The sequence below is a fragment of the Anser cygnoides genome, chromosome 17 (genome assembly GCF_040182565.1).
Source record: "Anser cygnoides isolate HZ-2024a breed goose chromosome 17, Taihu_goose_T2T_genome, whole genome shotgun sequence".
Lineage (NCBI taxonomy): Eukaryota > Metazoa > Chordata > Aves > Anseriformes > Anatidae > Anser > Anser cygnoides.
The window spans coordinates 2763320-2782005 of NC_089889.1; the positions used below are offsets into that span (position 1 = coordinate 2763320).

The window sequence follows — 18686 nt, forward strand, 5'->3', positions numbered from 1 at the left end:
CCGTGCCAGCCGCAGCCCCGAGCCGCCCCCCCTTCCCCCCCAGTCCCCAACGCGGTTTTGGGTCGCGTCTCACCTCCGCGGGTCCCGGCCACGACGGGAGCGCGGGGCCGGGCTCCGGAGCCTGCCCCGGGGGCAGAGCCCGGCCGGGAGCCGGGCTGCGCTGGCCACGCCGGGCTCCTTCCCTCCTCCGCTCCGCCGCTCACCGGCAGCCGCCCGCTGCCGCCGCCCCACGAGCCCCGGGGCCCGCCCCGGCCCCGCCCGGGTCCGCCCCGGCTCAGCCGGCTGCAGCCCCAATCACCCCTCGCACGCCGCGCGGTGCAGCCCCAATTGCCCCCCACCTGCTGCAAGTTGCACCCCAAAATTCCCTTGCATGCGCTGCACGTTGCACCCCTAATCCCTCCCCTCCCACTGCATGTTGCAGCCCCAATCCTCCTGCACGCGCCGCATGGTGCAGCTCCAATTCTGCTGCGTGCACTGCTCGTTGCACCCCCAATTCCCCCGCATGCGCTGCACGTTGCACCCCTAATCCCTCCCTTCCCACTCCATGTTGCACCCCCCAATTCCCCCACACACAGAGCACATTGCACCCCCAATTCCCCCCCCACAGAGCACATTGCACCCCCAATTCCCCTGCACACACGGCATGTTGCACCCCCAATCCCCCCCCCCACTGCATATCACACCCCCAATTCCCCTGCCCACAGCACATTGCACCCCCAATTCCGCCCCAGCACATTACACCCCCAATTCCCCCCCCACAGCACATTACACCCCCAATTCCCCACCCACACACAGCACATTGCACCCCCAATTCCCCAACCCCCACAGCACATTGCACCCCCAATTCCCCCACACCCTGCACCCCAACCCCTCCCCTCGCCCGCATCCTGCACCCCCAATTCCCACTCACTGCGCCCCCAGGCCCCCCAGCACACCGCACGCCCACCACCGCGCTCCACCCCGCGGCCCTGGCGATTCAGCAGCCCCAGCAGTCAGTCGAGCAGCGTCCCCGCGGGCTTTATTTCACTGACCTCCGTCGCTCGCTCCTAGTGAGCCTTGCCCACCGCCACCGCCGCGCTCCCCGGGCTCTGAGCAGCAGCCGAGGGCCACCGCAGGAGCTGCATCTGGAATTCCACTGTCAGCGGCACTGCCTCGAGCCCTCGGCCCTCCTCCGGCTCAGCAGAGGCTTTGTTTGTTCTTTTTCCTGGGGAAAGTGGTAAATCAGCCTTGGTCTTTGTAGGATAAATCGCCCGAAAAGCGGCGGCGTGCAGGGGGATGTGCCCACCACGTTAGCACTGACTGCCGGGCCCTAAAGGAAAATCCACTTGAATATGAGTTAGGGTGGTAAGCCCAGCTTCTTTAAGCCCAATCTTTAAGCAGGCAATCAATCTGGGTGCAATTTTGCTTTTTGTGGTGAAATTGCCCTGTAATTTCCAAGAGAAAAGAAAGACGCAGGCATAAATCATTCCGAGGACCCTGGAAAATCAAGCGTGAGGTAAAGGAGACCTACGTGAGACTACTTCCGAAGGCATCCTTCAATGTCTGGGCGAACTGTTTGCTCGAGACAAAGCTTGCTGCCTTTCCCCTTTGAGCCGCCTGGAAGGGATCCCGATTTCCCTGAGAGCACTTATTATTTGTGTGCATTTGCCGACGGAGGGATGCAAATCAGCCCCGGCTCCCGGCTGCAAGGGCCGGGAGCGTCCCCGGTGCCCCGCGGCGCAGCCGCTGCTGCAGCTCCAGGGTAACGGAGAGCGAGCACTGAAGGACCACAGCACGCTTTGGTGACGCAGGCGGATGCCACCTGCGTGCTGCGGTGGCAGTCGAGTGGCCCACCTGCCCCCACGGCCCCTCTCGCCTCCCCGGCTGTGGTCGGGGTGTGTGTGACTCACGAGTCACGGCAGAGCACGCTGCCACGGGACGCTGCCGGTACTGGGCGTAGCAAGCTGTGGGGGCAGCAGATTTCTTATGTGTTCTTTGAAAAATGCACCCCGAGACCTCGCTGTGCTGCAGCCTGGGGCTGTGGCCGCCATCCCCCACCTGCAAGAGGGGCCGGGAGGGCAAGTTGAACTTGAGTCGCTGACCACTCGGGGTTTCCTGTGGCGGCAGCTGTTTTCTGTGCACCCGACGCCATCCTTGGCCACACAACCCCCAGCAGAAGGGGGTTGTTCTCGCTCAAGCTAGACAGAAGAGCTGCTACACGCACGCTGACCACAGGCACTGGGGTGGAAAGGGAGAAAAAAGCACCAGGCGGTCGTATGACAGCAGCTCCCTGCTTCGGCAGCAGTCTGAGCATGCACTGCGAATCAGCATCTCGTGGTGGGGAACAAACGCTGTGATAACCCAAGGAGTTTCTTCTTCTTTTTGGGTAGCTGGAAGGCCGGCAGGCTTCCTCGAGCACGGACAGCCTAGGACTGCAGGGCCTGAAGACCTTCCCGTGGACAGGGTGAGGGTGCACAGAAAACAGCCAGAGCTCTTGGGGAAGGAAGTTAATTGCACTGTTAAATTAGCAACTCAACCTGATGCCAGAGCAGGGACACAGGGCTCCTCTGAAAGCTCCCAGTGGTGCTGGGGAGAGGGCCCTGGCCTGCTCCATGCTGTCCTCAACCCCTGAGCAACTTTTTGGCATCGCCCTGAGCCACCTCCCCCACTTCCTCCTGCTCTCGCGTTACCCCTCCGGCGTGCTGGCACTGCTATTTTTGTAGTCAAAACAAGAGTGCTGGAAAAATAACCTGCAAGAGGCAGGGCGAGCTCTGTCTCCAAGTGGTTTAAGCAACGCCGCTGACAGAGCAAAGCCTGACCTCCACGTTGGGCAGCAGGGGATGCCCACCGGGGGCCGGGGTGGTCTCTGTAGGGGTGGCAGCAGTGGGGTCTGTTCCTGGGCAGGCTGGGCACCTGGGCTCTGAGCTGGAAAGCCCACTGATCCCTTCCTCAAAGTACCTGGAGATGGATGAGGACCTTATTACGGATCCCAGACTTTATTACGGATCCCAGACAGCTGCCCACGCCGGGACGTGTGTATTGGGGTGTGTGCCTGGCCTCACAACCCCCGCAGCCTCAATGGCAGCATTCAGAGCCCCAAGCTCAGGATGTGAGTAAGCGCCCTGCGCGGCGGAGCTGGCAGGGTGGCGGGGGACCTGCGGCTGCCTCCAGGCTGGGCACCGCTGGTGTTTGCTCTCGCACACGCTGCTCTCTGCCCAGCCAGCTCCAACCCTCTGTCACCTTTGGCAGACGCTGTGGTTTTCCGGCTGGCCTGACTTTCTGCTTTCGTTTTTTTGCTCTTCTCTTTGCCTTTTTTCTTGTCCTGTGGAGAGAGACGTTTCCACACTCAGGCGGTGTTGAAATTCAGTGCCCACATTCAGTCCTGTGACAGTCTTCACCGCCTGGGTTCTGACAGGATTTAACGGGCCAAAGAAAGTAGTGACAGGAAGCGGGAGCACAGCAGAGGGGCTGCCCAGAGAAGAGAAGAGACCCCAGGAAACAGAAAGTGTCAGGACGGCTGGTGCGCATTGCCATGCTGAGAGAGGATCAGTGGAAGCATGAGGGGCTGCTTTCACATTCTGGGAAATTAAGATAAACTCACCTATTTTCTTAACGTTAGCCCATAAAAAGTAGCAGCACTTACTGCTAATGCCAATATTAAATAACGATGCCAGCAGCGGTGGGTGGTGCTCCGGCAGGGCTATTTCTGCCCATTTTTTGGAGAGGGAACTGAGGGATGGATGGGGAGGGCAGGATGTGCTGAACCCTGTCCCCAGCAGCCCGGCCCCACCGCCCTGCCCTGGGACACGCTCCTTACCACTTTCTCCTCCAGACCCGGTGGCTGCAGCGGCTGCTCGGTGATGAGGACCCCAAAGTCACACACAGTTGCCACCAGGTCCTCAGCGGCCAGCAGGGCCTCCAGGCTCACTCTCCCAGAGCCCAGGGTCCTCCGAATGGGTGGGTCGCTGCGGAGTTCACACAGCTTCTTCTTCTTCTTCCTCTCCTGCTGCTTCTGCTTCTGCTTGTCCCTGGGCACAGGACCCTGCAGAGCACCCATATGGGATAAGTGTCAGCTGAGGGTTGGGGCCCCTTTAGCAGACAGCAGGTAACCTGGGCCCAGCCACTTGCCCACCTCTGCATCCAGCCTGAGGGGTGTGTAAAACAGCTGCTGCCTTCCTCCCACAGCAGGGAGGGATTTGTCTGGAGGTCTGGGATGGAGGGAATACTCCCTGACACCCAAAACTGGCACAGGAGAAGGTCCCTTCTTCCCCCATCACTATTATTGTAGCTCAGACGGTGTTCGGACATTGCTCCCTCCCAGCATCCTACCTTGGCACTGTCCTTCTTTATCCCCCGTCCTGCCTTCTTGTTTGTTACTGCAGTTTCTTCTGAGTCAGCATCAACAGGCCACGAGAGCACCTGCCAGGAGAGAGGAGCTGGCACTGCAGGGCCTGGGACACCCAAGGACCTGGCCTGGGGCCACCGCCATCCCAGAGTGCCTCCTACAGGGAGTGCAGTGCCACTGCTGCACCCCCCCAGCAGCTATTTTCCCTCCCTGCCCTTTTCATCAGGCCCTGCCACACACTCACCTTCTCCTCCACGACTGAGACGATTGTTCCAGCCGCCAGGTAGTCCTTCAGCCCCACTAAGTCCTTGGCAGTGTGCTCCTTCCTGTAGCTGCAGTCAATGGTGTCTGCCCAGGGCTTTCCAGGGGTGACAAACAAATTTACTGTGAAGGGAAAAAAAATTGAGCTGACCTTTTCTTCCTGAGGAGAGGACAAGACTGGTGCCAATTCATTACCCATCAATCTCAGTAAGAGCCCAGCTACAGCTGATGCTGCAGGGATGCACCGATGCCACCACATTCCTGGAAAAGTCATCAATCTGCCCTGACCAGTAGGATAGAGGATTTATAATTCCTCATTACCAGCACGTGCCGTGGGCTCCTCCATGGCTGCAGACTCCTGCTGGCCCTTTGTTCCCCCCGTGTCCCATGCAGAGCTGTCCGCACCCAGGGTGGCCACCACAGGACTCTGATGAATTTTTGTCACCTGGAACAGAGAGGAATCTTGTGGCAAGGCATGTCTGGCTGTGTCTGCATCAGGCCCAGGGGCAGCACTGCCTCTGAAATCCCATTCCCCAGCCCATCCCGGTCATCAGGAGAAGGGGCAGAGCAAGGCGAGCTGCACGGTGGCACCTGCAGGAGGGCCGTAAACGCACTCCCATGTGCAGAGCACTGTTCGACTCCCGAGAGGGACAGCGAACGTGGCCAGCACAGGTGAGTGCTGCCAGATGTGGCCACACAGGAATTCTGTCCCTAGTTTACTGTTGCCCATGACGGGTTCATTACGAACTGTCTTGCTCTGCAGCCTGAAGGTGAAGTCCCCCTCACTGTGGCCTGCCAGAGCCTCCTGTTTTCAGGAGCTCAGTTAAACACCAACCTCAGTGCTGCCACCGTCCTCCATCTCCTCTCCCTCCGCAAATTCGTAGGTCACGCAGTAGCTGTAGGTGATCACTGGTGCCTTGGAGCCAACCTCCAGTCCCTGGAGAGCGCTGGGATCAGGAACTCCCTTGATTTTCCCAATGCTCACAACCACTTGTGCTTCACTTCTTATCAGATCTAAAAGGAAGACAATCCTGCTGAGGAGCAAGGAAGGCAAAGAACAAGCGGAAACCTCCTGGATGCCAAGTCCCACCACCTGGCATCCCTCCCTGCCACCCTTTGCAAATGCTGTGACAAGCCACAGCCACATGGGGTCACTCCAAAGCCATGCAAACATCTGGCCGGGTTGCTTTGCCTCCCTGGTTAACATTTTCGACTCAATAAAGCACACTCAGTGCATAAATTCATTGAGTGGGGGCCACCAAGAGGGGCTTCCCTCGCCCAGGTGCCCCCAGTCCCCAGCCCTTGTCCCAGCCTGGGACGTGCCACACTGCGGAGGGGGCACCACTTTGTGCTGGCACCGCAGCACACATCAGCATCTTCCTGAGCGGAGATGTTCCTCTTTCAGCAGCTCAAGAGGGAAACACACAGTGTGAAACCAGACTGTGTCTGGAAAACAAAGATGGGGGCAGGCCGTGACACCAAGCCAGAGCTACAGGGACAGGGTTGGGTTGTTCCTGCAACCTTTGGACCTGATTAAGGCTAAAACCACCTCGATTATAAACGTGCTGCTGCAGGGTCCCCTGCCTGTCTGCGGCGTGAGCCCTAAGGACTCCTAGCTCAAGCACAATGAAACCATCTCTTGAATCATGGGGTCAGCACTGACAGGTTTGAAGGCAAAGGCTCACCTGGCTGCCTCGCCAAACCATGGAACTGCTGCCTCTCATCGGGCCCTACGTGGATGTCGTCCAGGACGGACAGCTGGGGCAGGCTGTCCACGACGAAGCCTCTGTAAGCAGGAACGAGAGCCAGAGGGTTCCCTTGGAGCACCAGGACGCGGAGCTTCTGCAGACTGCAGAGCTGGGAGACCAGCCCCAGCAGCTCTGTTAAGTTGTTAAAGCTCAGGTCAAGGGAGATGAGATTTGGCCTAAAGGAGAGAATCCAGCAGTAAGGGTAGGCAAACAACGTCCAGCTGAGGGCACTACTGCCCTGAGTCAAGAAAAGAAACAAGAAATCCTGATTCCTCAGCACCACAACCTGCAGTGGCACAAATTGGGTGAAAGTGGGGAATCCAACAGCGTGATCTCACATAGCCCATTGCCAGTCTGCCCCATAACTCAATACCTTTTTTCTTAAGCATCCATTAATCACCCCACTACATCATTCTGTAATACAGCCTAAGCTTTAGGACCTTCCCCAGGCAAGACTACCAGCAAGGATTGGGAAGAGCAAAGCCAGTCCCTGCCCCAGCAAGCTCACACCAAAGTGTGAGACAGAAGGCAGCAAACCAAGACAGGCCCCTCTGCACTGATGGGGTGTTGGAGGCAGAGAAAAAAAAACCAACCCTGCTGAAGGGCTGCAATTTCTTAATGCAGGGCACCTCGATGGCTTGGGGTCATCTGTTCCCATCTGCCCACCTCCCAGCAGCTAGCCTGTGGCATTACCAGTAGTCCGCAGTGAGGTATTTGTCCTGCGAGGGGCCGCACAGCCTGTTGTACCCCAGCCCCAGGTGCTGCAGCTGCGGAGGGGGCTGAGCGCACAGCTCCTGCAGATCAGCCACAGCGTTGCAGCAGAGCTCCAGGACCTGCCCAGGACACAGGGAGCAACAAACACCCTTTGCAATGAGCAGCTCCCGGCGCACCCTCGAGCTGCTCAGCTTGTGCAGTGTTCCCACATGGGACCTCTTTTCCCATCCCACCGTCACAAGGCACCGCTCACCCACCTTCAGAGTCCGGGGCAGGTTGGCCGAGGTTACCCTGCTGATCTGGTTGGCACAGAGTATGAGCTCCTCCAGGTGCTGTAACCGCAGCAGATCCTCGTCGACTTCCTCTACCTACAAAGAGCTGTGTTTGGTCACCGTGACAATTGAACCACCTCGTGTCATGTGGGTCAAGGTGACGCAGAGATGTGGTGTTGATCCATGTGACGTACGTGTAGCACGGATTAGTGTAACACACCGAGTGGGGCTGCCGGCAGCTCGACCCCTGCTGCAACAGCAGCACCTGGGGAGACCCCGGGCTGGGGAAACTGCTTTTCCCAGGACGTTTTCCCCCTCAGCAGATGTGTTTTTTTGGCCTGGAGATGGCCAGCTCTGTGGGCACCAGCCCACCCTTGCCTTAACAGCTTGCAGCTGCACTTACGTCCTTGCCGACAATCCGCAGGGACCTGAAGGCCTGGAGGACGCGGGTCCTGTGGACGAGCCGGGGTGCCTGCACGGCCACGTCCCGCAGCTGCTGGTCCTGGGGGCCGCAGCCCGGTGGCAGGGCCCAGGGGCTGCGTGGGTCTCTCAGCAGCTCCAGCAGTGCCTCGGGGCTCTCCTCGCCCAGCGGCAGGTCCTCACCCTCCTCCTGCCCCGAGGGGCTCGTGCGCACACCGAAGTGGGACTTGTTCTGCAGAGAGGGAGAGGGGAGAGGCAGTAAGCGCCCCGCAGACCCCCCGTCCCCTGTGGAGCCCTCCCCATCCCACCATGCCCCCCAGCCCCTACCCAGCTGCCAAGGCCGCAGGGGAAGTCCCGCAGGCCCAGGCACCGCAGGTGCTCCCGAAAAGCAGCCGAGAGGAGGCGGGGGCCAGGCGCCGCCATCCAGGAATTCTCTGACTCTTGGCACCCGTCCCTGTCGCTAGGAGATGGCGGGGACGCGATGCCCTGGGGACCGGGCTCTGTGGGGCCGTGAAGGGAGTGTGGGATGGCACTGCAGGCTGGGAATAATCCCAGGCTTTTACCTGTCTCCCCCTGGGATCTGAAGGCTGCTCCCCACCAGGGGAAGAGTGGGCTGCATTTACAAGGTGCAGCATCAGCCCCGTCCCCTGGCCAAGGACCTGCAGCACAGCATTTGCCATTTCACTTATCTACATCCTGAGAGTCACTCGAGTTTCAGGGAGGAAGCAGTCGTGTGCTCAGTTAGCTGTAAAAGCACCCCGATCACTGGTGCGGTGGGCACCGCTGCCACAGCACCGCAAGGCCATCGGAAAACAAAGTTCACAGCTAAAAGTACCAGCGCCCGCTCTTGGAAAAAGTCGCTGAGCCCAGGGACAAAAGCCCCAGCGCTGTCTGAGGTCAGACCCAGGTCTCCCCACTCAGGGGTTTATCTGTTTTTTCCAGCGATAGGTGTGGAGGTGATAGCGGCAAATTCCACTTCAGGGAGCTTGCAGAGCAGCTCGTGTCAGCAAAACTTCACCAAGTAAATTGCAGATGCTCTGCAGTGTCTGGCGGTTGCGTGGTGGAACACTGAACTTCCACTCGCGTTGGGTTTTACAGGACGGATACCGATCTGCTCCCTTATCAGCTCGGCAGCTTATTGCAGCTGCACAGATAGGAAAGGATGTGCGGAGCATGCACACGCCAAGAGATAGCGGCATGGCTCGAAGTGGAATAACCAGGCAAACTGCTGCCCTCGGTTCGGCAGAAAATGAAGTCAAACTTTCGGAAATTCTTTGAAAGAGCATTGCCAGCGGCTGAATTTTATTCTGGGGAAAAGCCGAGCTGAAAGCTTCTCCTGTACTGCTGTAGTGGCATGGACAGCCCAGAAGTGACCTCCACTGTGATGGGTGGCAGGGTGTTCCTGGCTCTGGGAGGAACACCGGTGGCAGTTCCTCGTCTGTCCTCTCCGGTGGCACCCACCTGGGGTGGCTGGAAGGTGATGGGCAGCGCCTGGTGCCCAATGTGCTCCTACATATGCAAACTCTCACCTCATCCATGCACCTCATAATGCACGGTGGGGCTCTAAGCAGCTGCATCCCTCTGCTCTTCGGTGCTTCCAAACAAGCGCTCCTTCAACACGGTTCTTCTACCTGGAACGAGCCGTCTGTACTCACCATTGTCTGAAAGAGCACCCTGCACAAAGAAACACCTCTCTCCGTGATACCCCCAAATAATTCAAAGTCCTAGGATTATTTTTTCTCTGTTTTGCTGTGTATGAGAATCTCCTGCGTTTGGTAACTGGACACAGAGAAAACAGGTTTGGCAGAGTTAGAGAGAAGGGCGAGAGCTGAGGAGGTGGATCCTGGACATCTACTGATGGGGTGCACTGGGTGCTACACCAGTGGGATGGGGTCTTACAGAGATCCAGCAGAGGGATACATACTCTCATCTGAAAGCCTCTCATGGGTTTTCCACTGCCACCGTTAGCCCACTCTTACACTGGCCCCTGCAGGAGACGGTTGCTGGCTTCAACAACTCAGGTGTGTGCTTGCATGCTCCATCATGCTTGGGAAAAAAACAAAACAAAACAAAACAAAACAAACAAAAAAACCCAACACAGTTCATGTTCTAAGTCCTACATTTTGGAGCTCCCAGGGATTTAGATGGGATGGCTATGCCAAGACTCCTGCACTCCCAGTCAAATAGATGATGTGGGACACCATCTGTGTCACTTTGAAACTGCACGCTAGATCACAATCAGTGACGACGCATTTGAACCAATTTTTGATGTAATCTTTCAAAAAAGAAAAAAAATCCCACACCATCATCTGCAGGAGAACATGGGGGAGCCACTGACGCAAAACCCCACTGTACTTAAACGCAGCTCGGCTGTCCCCAGCCGCAGCACTCCAGCCACCAAGCAGCCTGAGCGCCGACATCCCACCAGCTTTCGGCCAAGCCAGCCGCTGCCTGAACCCGCCATGAAACGCCAGACAGGTGGGTGCGACATAACCGTGTCGTAAGGTTGCATTGGTTGATGCTCGTCATTAGCTCAGCCGCTCAAAGTCTCTCTGCTTTAGAAAGTTAGCACGCTGCAAAGAACCAGGAAGTTTTGCAAAAACGGCGTAGACGCCTGAGACTGTACTCATTGTATTATTTTTTTTTTCTTTTCTTCATTTGAATGCAGAAATCACCAGATTTGCAATCTTCCTCTTCTGCTCACTGGCTCCTTTGGTCTCCTTGGCACCAACATCTGAAGATGGCAAAACTACTACAGGACAGAGGCATTCTACTTCCAGAATAAGGGCCTTCCTAGTGCTACAAAAGCAAGCAACTACCTTGATTAAAAACTACGTAAGTGTAATATTTTGCATTTGCTGGGCCTGTGTCTGGGGAGGAATCCCTTGATTTAGTTATAGAATACTAGGAAGAACACCAGAAAAGAAATAAGGTTAGAACCTTGAAGAGGCACCTCTCTGTATTCCATACAAGAAGGAAAGCGTTTGCGTTGTCTTATTTTAGGACAGAGTTGGAGCAATGTCTAGGACAGCTTGGGTGTGCCAGCTGTGATCTTCCAGACTCACGCATTTTTCTTTGTCTCCTGAGTCACGTCGAGCTTGAAGCAGGCAGCTTTTTGGATGAAACCAAACAGATCACTGGAAAGATGAAGAGAATTGCCTTCCTCTTCAGTCTGACCTTAATATTAGAGCAGTCAGGAGCACTTCTGCAGAAAATCCTTCTCAGCCTCGCACTTCCTTGGAGATAGCAAAATGTGCACTGAACCTGAAAGTCAATGCTACGGGCAAATTTCAATTCCTGGGAACGTGTTCCCAAGAATACGTTGATAAAAATCAGTATAAAACATTTCCCCTAAATTCATTCTTGAAATCAAAACCATTTCTGCTGAAGTAGATTTGTTCTGGTCACAGCAAATGCGTTGCATGAGTAAATTTTACCTATATGGTTAAAAAAAAAAAAAGACTCAGAAAAGCTGAAAACAATGCCAAGCAGGTTATTAAGATAGAAAGTGCTGCGCAATCATAGCCACAGATAGTGTATAATAGCTACTTGATAAAGGAGCGTAGGTGTTAATACAGCCGGTGAACAATAACAAAAAAACCTCAAGCAAACACAAGCTGAAAAATAGGTGTGTATGCTCCTAGACAGTCTAATGTGGAAACTACCAGGACAGATGTAAACCAAAAAATTAACGATTTCTCTCTCCTCTTCCTCCCATGCAGAATGCGTGCAGCACTGTAACACCGAAAACCGTAAGCTGGCTAACTGCTGACCCCCAAGTCAAAGCAATGGTGAAGAAAATACCCGAATGTCCACCCCTGGATGCAGGTTGCTGCATGCACGTTTTTTACAATATTTTGCAAACCATAAGAAATGATCCAGAAGCAATCTGTGGGAAGAATTTCACCCAGGCTGTGAACGCAAGTGTCATCCAGCTAAACGTGACGATGACTGAACTGGAGGTGCCTTACACCTGCAGGAGCAAGGATCTTCCACAGAAGGTCTGCGAGCAGTTCGGGGGGATGAACGCAGCAAAGAAGACGAAGTATACCTGGCTGGCTTTACAGAAATATGAGCAATTTATGCAAAATGCAACAAAAATATACTCTGCAGTAGGAATGTAATATGCCAAGCTGAAACAGTAACTGTAGGATACCGGAGCTTTGGCTGAATGTACCTATCAGTACTTGTGACCAGTTTGATGCCAGGAACAAGATTAATAATGTACTTACTATCCTGTAGACCTTAAATATATAATCTAGTTTAATTTACTATTTAAAACATGAATGTCTTAAGTTATTGATTTTATTTATTATAAAAATATTTATAGTGTTTTATTTGCAGCAGCATATAAAAAGTATGCACTGATGTACGTCAGAGTGATTTAATTAACCAGTCATGATATCAATGAGCAAACAGGAAGGCATGACTTCAGTGATTTTCATGTTATTTATATTTTTATTTTGTAATTATTTTCCAAAACTTTTGTTGATTGTCAGCAGACTGATTTTATACTTCTCATTACTAGCAAATTGTATTTATGAATTTATAGAATACATTTATTTTTATAAATTTATTTAAGCAATTTTGTGTTCTATATTTATTCAGATTTTTAATTTATATATTTTAATGTTAAAAGAGATGAATCATGTATTTACTACTTAGGTGAACAGTTTTACTCATTTTCTGTCACTATATATTTGGATAAAACCTGGCATTTAATTAAAATTATATTAAATAAAACTGCTACTGATTTTTTTAATTATTACTATGTAATTTTTTTAAAGTCTTTCTGCACTGGAAAACTAATGTTTTGTTAAATAGCAAATTGAACTTGTTTCTAGTCATTACGTTAAAGGTATTACAAACAGCACGTCTTTCCCACCCACTTTTTACTGATAAGACATGAAAAAAGACCACAGCACTTTTGCTTCTTACGCTCCCAGTTGGTTTCTTAAGTTTGGACCCGCCAGTGGGTAAATTTCTTTCTCTTCGGCCCCAGCCTGTGAAGGCTGAATTATTGTGGCTCCGCACCACAGCTCGAGACTGGCTTAGGTTCAGCACAAGCAGCAGCGCTGCTGGAAGGACGCTGCATCAGCTCGGGCACGAGCAGCACACCAAAAGGCACCCCAGTCAATTGCTGCTCCTGGAGCTGGTAACGGAGCAGGCACCCAAATGTCCTAGGAGCAGCAGGACCTGTCGTCATCTTGTTTTTCCTTTGTCGCATCAACCCTCGATTATCCCCAATAACGGGGAGGTTAATAACGTGACGAGTTCAGTTCATATCACCATGCAAATTTGAAGCCAGTGTAAGCACTGGAATCAATTCTGAAATTAATCCTATTTATATACACATACATATATATTTTTTATATTTTGCAAATATATTTTATATATATATTTTTATATTTATATTCATTTCATGTGAAACACCTATTTAAATTGCAAGTTAAGGATTGCTCCTCTCTCTGCTGCCATCCCTTCACTGACAGTGGTCCAGACCAGCACAGGACTGCCTGCTCCGGAGTACTCCGATTTCTGCTCTGAATGTCCAGGAGGCTGCAGCAGGACTGAGCCCCTTCCTCCCAGTGGCACCAGTGCTCTTCCTCTGCGAGGCTGTCAACAGCCCAAGAGGAACCGGAGCAAGGGATTTTGGTACCAGCCCACCTCCTCCATCACCCTTTAAATCCTCCCAGTGCAAACAGTAGGAAGGAAAACTACTTACCCTTCCGTCGCGGTGGTTCTTCAGGATGGTGCCATTGGTGCTGATGCAGCTCTCCCTCCTCCCAGTCCACAGCCACGCCTGGCCCTATTGTTCTTGTGAAGCATCTTCTGTAGCAGGAGGTGGAGGCATGAAACTGGGCCTTTTTTTTTTTTTACAAGAGGCTTACCTGTAACCTTCCCTTGCGTAGGGAACCGGGTGCTGAGCGCTTACAGGGGAGCTGCAGGGAAGGTGTTTGGCCCTGCCGAGTGTCTGGATGCTGGCGACATTTGAGCAACAGGAGAAGACAGAGCCCAAGGTCTTTATGGACTCTGGTGGAAGAGTTGTCCTTAAAACGACAAGAATTGCTGCAGATCTGATCCTCTTTTGCCCGGGCTTCCCTGGGAAGAGAGGTTTCTTGACACAACTGAGCCGCTGCCAGTCCCCAGGAAGCACCAACCACTCCAGGTGCTCTCAGGAAAGCACTCTAGCTTCCCAAGAGGAAGAGAGGGACCACGCTCCCTGCTGGAGCCACGGGAATAATTCCTCCCAAATGGGACCACTCTGGGCCACCACTGTGGAGATGTCATAGTGGTGACAGACAGAAGGATGAAGGCAGATCTGAGACCTCTGCTCTAGTTTCTGACACGCAGGTACCATCAGCTCTCCTTTCCACTGGTGCCATGCTAGCACACCTCAAGTTCAAAGAACATTTTAATAAACCACCTCTGACTTGCGTGTGAGCTTTGTGCAAGCACGGTAAGTGGAGTCCAAAGGTGTTTTCTTTGCTCCTGATACTTTCTGTATCAGGAAGCCACCTGCCAGTGTCAGCACCAACCCGTGAGAAGCAGAGGGACACCGGCAGCCGTGGCACTCTCTCAAATTACCCCGCTTAGTTTAAGTTCTATCGATTTCCCCAGGGGCCAAGAGGTGCAGTTCCAGCCTCGCTCCCTTGATTTTTAATAGAGGAAGAGGGAATGCAAAAGGATCATTAGGGATGTGCTTATTCCCAGAGCAGAAGTGGCATCTGCTGACCTTGTCAGGTAGGGTCAACCAACCGCTGCAAGCAGGAAGATGTGTAAATCCTGAGAGCTTCGACATCACCATTTCCAGTGGCTGATACAAACCACTTAAACCTTGCTGAATCAGAGGATTATACAGGGCCACTCCCTGTGGTTTTGTGTCTCATGCGCATCTTTTCTTTCACCTTCTGAGTATGTAACACTTATACAAAAGCATTTTCCTTGGAAAGGGAAACATTTGCCTGAAGGTCAAACAAGATGAAAAAGTGAGTCAGATGGCTGGTACCAATTAACGTCACTGAGAAGTAAAATTGACCCCAAGAAAGAAGAGTTGTCCTTCCCATGGAGGCACAGAGGTGTGCTGTCAGCCCCGCAGACTCAGCTCACCTCAGGAGTGAGCTCACACACACGGGGTACAGGCTTGGAGCAGGGAAACACGGGCTTGTGCCAAACTGTGGCAAGACACTGCTCTCCTTCCATGTGCTTGAGAGCAAACAGCGCTCTGCCACAAGTGTTTGGGACACAGCAGGGCAAGCAGCTGGGTACCAGAACATCAGACTTCAAAGGGCTGAGGTCAGGAAGCAATGGCCAGCACCCCTCTGAGGAGCGGGAACAGGACAGAAGTGCATACAGAGGCGAGACAGAAAGAGTGGCTGCAGATAGGCTGAAGCACTGCGACACAAGTGTATCACCAAAGCATTTCTGACTGCTTTGTACTCATTTCTGCACACTTTATAACAAACAGGCCCGGAATTTGTCAGCACTGTGTGGCCATCTGGCTGCTTGGATACTGGCTTTTCCTTTGTCTGCCTCAACACGGTTCAGTCCCTGCCAACCACAGCCAGACGCAGAAGCTTCATTTTTGAAAACTCTTCCCCCCGCTCAGAGAAGATGGGGCAGCTTCAGAACAGGGAGGGAAATGAAGCAGTTGGGTGACTTGTTGCGTGACTGAGTTTGGACTACACAGTTGAGAAGACCTGAGAGCCACCATTAGCTGCACTGCAGATGTGGTTGCGTGGCTTTCTTCTCAACAGATTCTCAGGACCTTTCCAGCCCACACCCCAGACGGAGCTCAGAAGCTCACGCTGAAGCCCAGAGACTCTCAAAAGAAGGCTCAAGTATTCACAGAGAGCAAAGCGCTCGTCCCAGGAGGACAGTGCTGGCAGCCCCAGACGAACAGTGCGAGAACAGCCACGGTGGGTCCTGCCACCAGGGCTCAGGCCAATCCTCCTCATCCGTGGGGCGATGTAAGTTGGGGATACACCTGCACCACGTTTTGATCTCTGCTGTGATGGTTAGGTGGTCACTGGCAAAGCTTTCTTGGCAAGGGGTACCCCATTTACGCAGGCTGTGTAAGAAATGTCAGAAGGGCAGGCAGCAGGACTTAGGGATGTGATGGAGAAATGTTTTGTGGGTCTGTTGCCATTTTGTGATGCTCAGGACTTAGAGTTTGTGATACATACACCTTCTTCTGAGACAGGAACATATGAAACAGCTCTCTGGATGACAATGGGGACTCCGGTGTTGACACACAGGGAACTTCCCTGCCACCCAAGTATTTATTTTGTCTGCACACCTCTTGAGGGTGAGTAAGACTCAGGAGGAAAAAGTGCTTATGCATCAGAGTATCTAAAGAAAAGCTCCCAAGGGTAAATACAAGTTAATAAAAATATATATATGTATATCTCCAAAATATCTTGTGAGCACTGGGTTCTTTTCCTTTTGTCCCAGATTCAAATAGTGCTGGGAGAAAGCAAAATCTGCCAGAGCTGGGTTACAACAGATTCACAGGAAAATATTTAGGATTTCAGTACATGTAAAGAGAGCCCTGAGCTGTTCTCCCACTGAAGTGCCAATTCCCTTACGGCAGTGATTTCATTTGGCATTAATTTGCTTAGAGCAAATCTAGGTCTACTTTTTGTACAGCTCAGGGATCAGCAGAATCAGCCACAGAAAGAAGCCATTTCAGTAACTGTCTTTTGGCGTATCAGCTACAGCTATACCAGCCTCACTGAAATCACCACAAAATCAGTAATAAAGAAACAGTGCTCTGCAGCCGCAGCTTCCTCCCAGAGAGGTTTGATAGCATCACTGCAGTACCACTAGCATTTGTGTGCTTGGTTGAGAGTGAAGTCAGGCCAAAGCCTTGTTTTACTGCTGTTTAAATAGCACTGATCTTTACTGACTTCTCCTACCAAAATGCTTTGTGTGAGATGAGGGTAGAGATATTAAAAAAATTAAATGCGAACAAAGCAAGAAAACTGTTGTACGTTCTTATACCTTCTCCCAGAATCACAGGCCTGACTCATCAGAATTTCTTATACGCTATATTAGGTCAAAGCAACCAGTCACAAAGGTGAGATTAACGAGCATCAACTCTTCAGCAATGCTTTTAAAATAAAATCCCCCTTTTCACTCATCTATTACCTTTCACTTTCTCTAGAGCGCTGCCTCCACTAGACCCAAGAAAATCCAATATAGCACCAAGGTGACAACTGAAGCAGAAAGCTGCAGCATCCTACCAGGAAAAAAAAAACAAAAAACGTCATTAAAGTCAAAGGTGAAATGATACGTGTTTCATTTTTTTAAATGGACTTAAGCAGCTTACACTAACACTGCCTAACACTGACGTCATTTCCATGGGAATAACATGTTATCCAAACTTAGCGCTGCCCGGTAGAGTCCACCATCCAAGGCAGTATTTCAACCAAGAGCCCTAAATCCAATCCTGTAAGAAAATAAGAGCATTGGGACTCAAGATATCAGTGTAGTCCCTAAAAGTTTGAATTTTACTTTTCCTGGGTAAACACCAAAGCTACCTTTGAATTACTAGCTGTTAAGTTAAAAGCAGACGTAGAAATAAATAGATTTATATCTGCTTAGTTTTATCACAGGAACTCATTTGGACTGTTATGCTTAATATAATCAACAACCAGGGTCTGTTAACTCTAAGAACATATCAGAACCTTAATACATTTGGAAAATGTCATGCGAAATGTGGAAGAACAAGCTCAGTGTTACTTAAGTGAAGAAAAACGTAAGCACTGCAGACGAGTGGACTTGTGGAGGTCGTGCTGTAGCCAGCCTGTTCCTTCCCAGTCCCTAACAAGCATGACTGAAGGGGAGCAGAGTTGACTACAGAGGGTAATTTTCATTTTTTGCTAATCTGGCTAATGCTTTGGTGAGACAGGGAAAACCCAGCACAGAGCAAATACAGCCTGGTGGCCAATGCCTGAGGAAAGACAAACCACTCATACATTCTGAGAAAGTCCAGCAGAGTCGATTCTTTCAGTCAAGATGGGCCCAAGGGACATCAAGTCTCTCTGAGCTTCTGAAGCATGGAGTCATTTTAAGAAGATGTAAGCCTTGCAACAGGAAAGCCAAACACACAGATCCCAAAGGGGTGACTTCAACACCACTGATAATAGCGAAATGAGCCCGCAACACTTTTCACAGTTGCAAAAGGGATGGCAAGGTCCAGGAAGATTTCCACTTACCATTTCCCCACTTTGAAGCCAAGTTCTGGGTAAAAAATGAAGACGTTACAACTAGTTTCTTCCAAAAAATAACCTTTATTGTTTTGGTTGTAAATATAAAAAAAAATGCATTGCACAATTTAACAGACCTACTGAAAAGTGCTACATATCAACAGCACAACAGAAGTTGTGTCATGCAACAGAACAGGAAACCTAGGCAAAAGCAAGAGTACAACCTGAAGTCCTCAAACCCCCAAGCTTTCAAGCTTTGTTTTTTAAACAACAAGAATGAACTCCATTCACTTAAACACATCTAAGTACAAGAAGAAAAGGAGCAATTTGTTCTTTGAATTGTTAAGTACGAGGATTGCTCCTAACTGATATCTTTTGATTCAAAACCCTATTCATGTTGGAAATGTTCAGATATAAAAGCAGTTCAGACGATGGCTAGAAAGTCTTTGTATTACATACCTAAGATGTTTTTCCTTCTAACTGAATCAAATTTTGCAGATCAATCTACAATTTGGTACTACCACTTCTGCTCTAACACAGCAAATAAGCATGAAATCCATCCAAGAAACAGAAGGGAAGTTGAGGCCTTAGCTGATGTTGTGGAAACAGTACTGGGGTCCCATACAAGAAAACCCTCAAAAACAAACGATCTCCTCAGAAATGCAAGTATATAAATTGAAAGAGAAATAGGAAAACTCCTGTTGTCTCCCCTAAAAAAAATACCTCCTATAAGTCA

General features: G+C 51.5%; 1 protein-coding gene and 1 long non-coding RNA gene across 5 annotated transcripts; one reads left to right on the forward strand and one right to left on the reverse strand.

The window, feature by feature from the left end:
- Positions 1 to 1046: 1046 nt before the first annotated feature.
- LRRC43 (leucine rich repeat containing 43) lies at positions 1047 to 9830 on the reverse strand. 4 transcript variants are annotated; one of them, XR_007166925.2, is made up of 14 exons: positions 8067 to 9830; positions 7723 to 7971; positions 7305 to 7415; positions 7027 to 7166; positions 6271 to 6509; positions 5421 to 5599; positions 4907 to 5030; positions 4569 to 4708; positions 4309 to 4398; positions 3797 to 4021; positions 3220 to 3301; positions 2730 to 2937; positions 2038 to 2472; positions 1285 to 1943 (listed from the first exon to the last, which is right to left on the reverse strand). XR_007166925.2 is itself a non-coding variant. In XM_066979320.1 (13 exons), exons 1-13 carry the CDS (start codon positions 8160 to 8162, stop codon positions 1177 to 1179), a joined length of 1911 nt encoding a protein of 636 aa, XP_066835421.1. In that variant the 5' UTR covers positions 8163 to 9830; the 3' UTR covers positions 1074 to 1176. The 4 variants fall into 4 exon arrangements, 3 of the variants coding, with proteins under 3 accessions (XP_047929677.1, XP_066835421.1, XP_047929676.1); XM_066979320.1 differs by lacking the exons at positions 1285 to 1943; positions 2038 to 2472 and adding an exon at positions 1074 to 1204; XM_048073719.2 differs by having other exon boundaries at positions 1285 to 2472.
- A 261-nt stretch (positions 9831 to 10091) lies between these two features.
- LOC125183982 (uncharacterized) lies at positions 10092 to 11595 on the forward strand. Its single transcript, XR_010825624.1, has 3 exons — positions 10092 to 10217; positions 10408 to 10574; positions 11462 to 11595. It is a non-coding gene; the product is annotated as an uncharacterized lncRNA (long non-coding RNA).
- The last annotated feature ends 7091 nt before the right edge of the window (positions 11596 to 18686 follow it).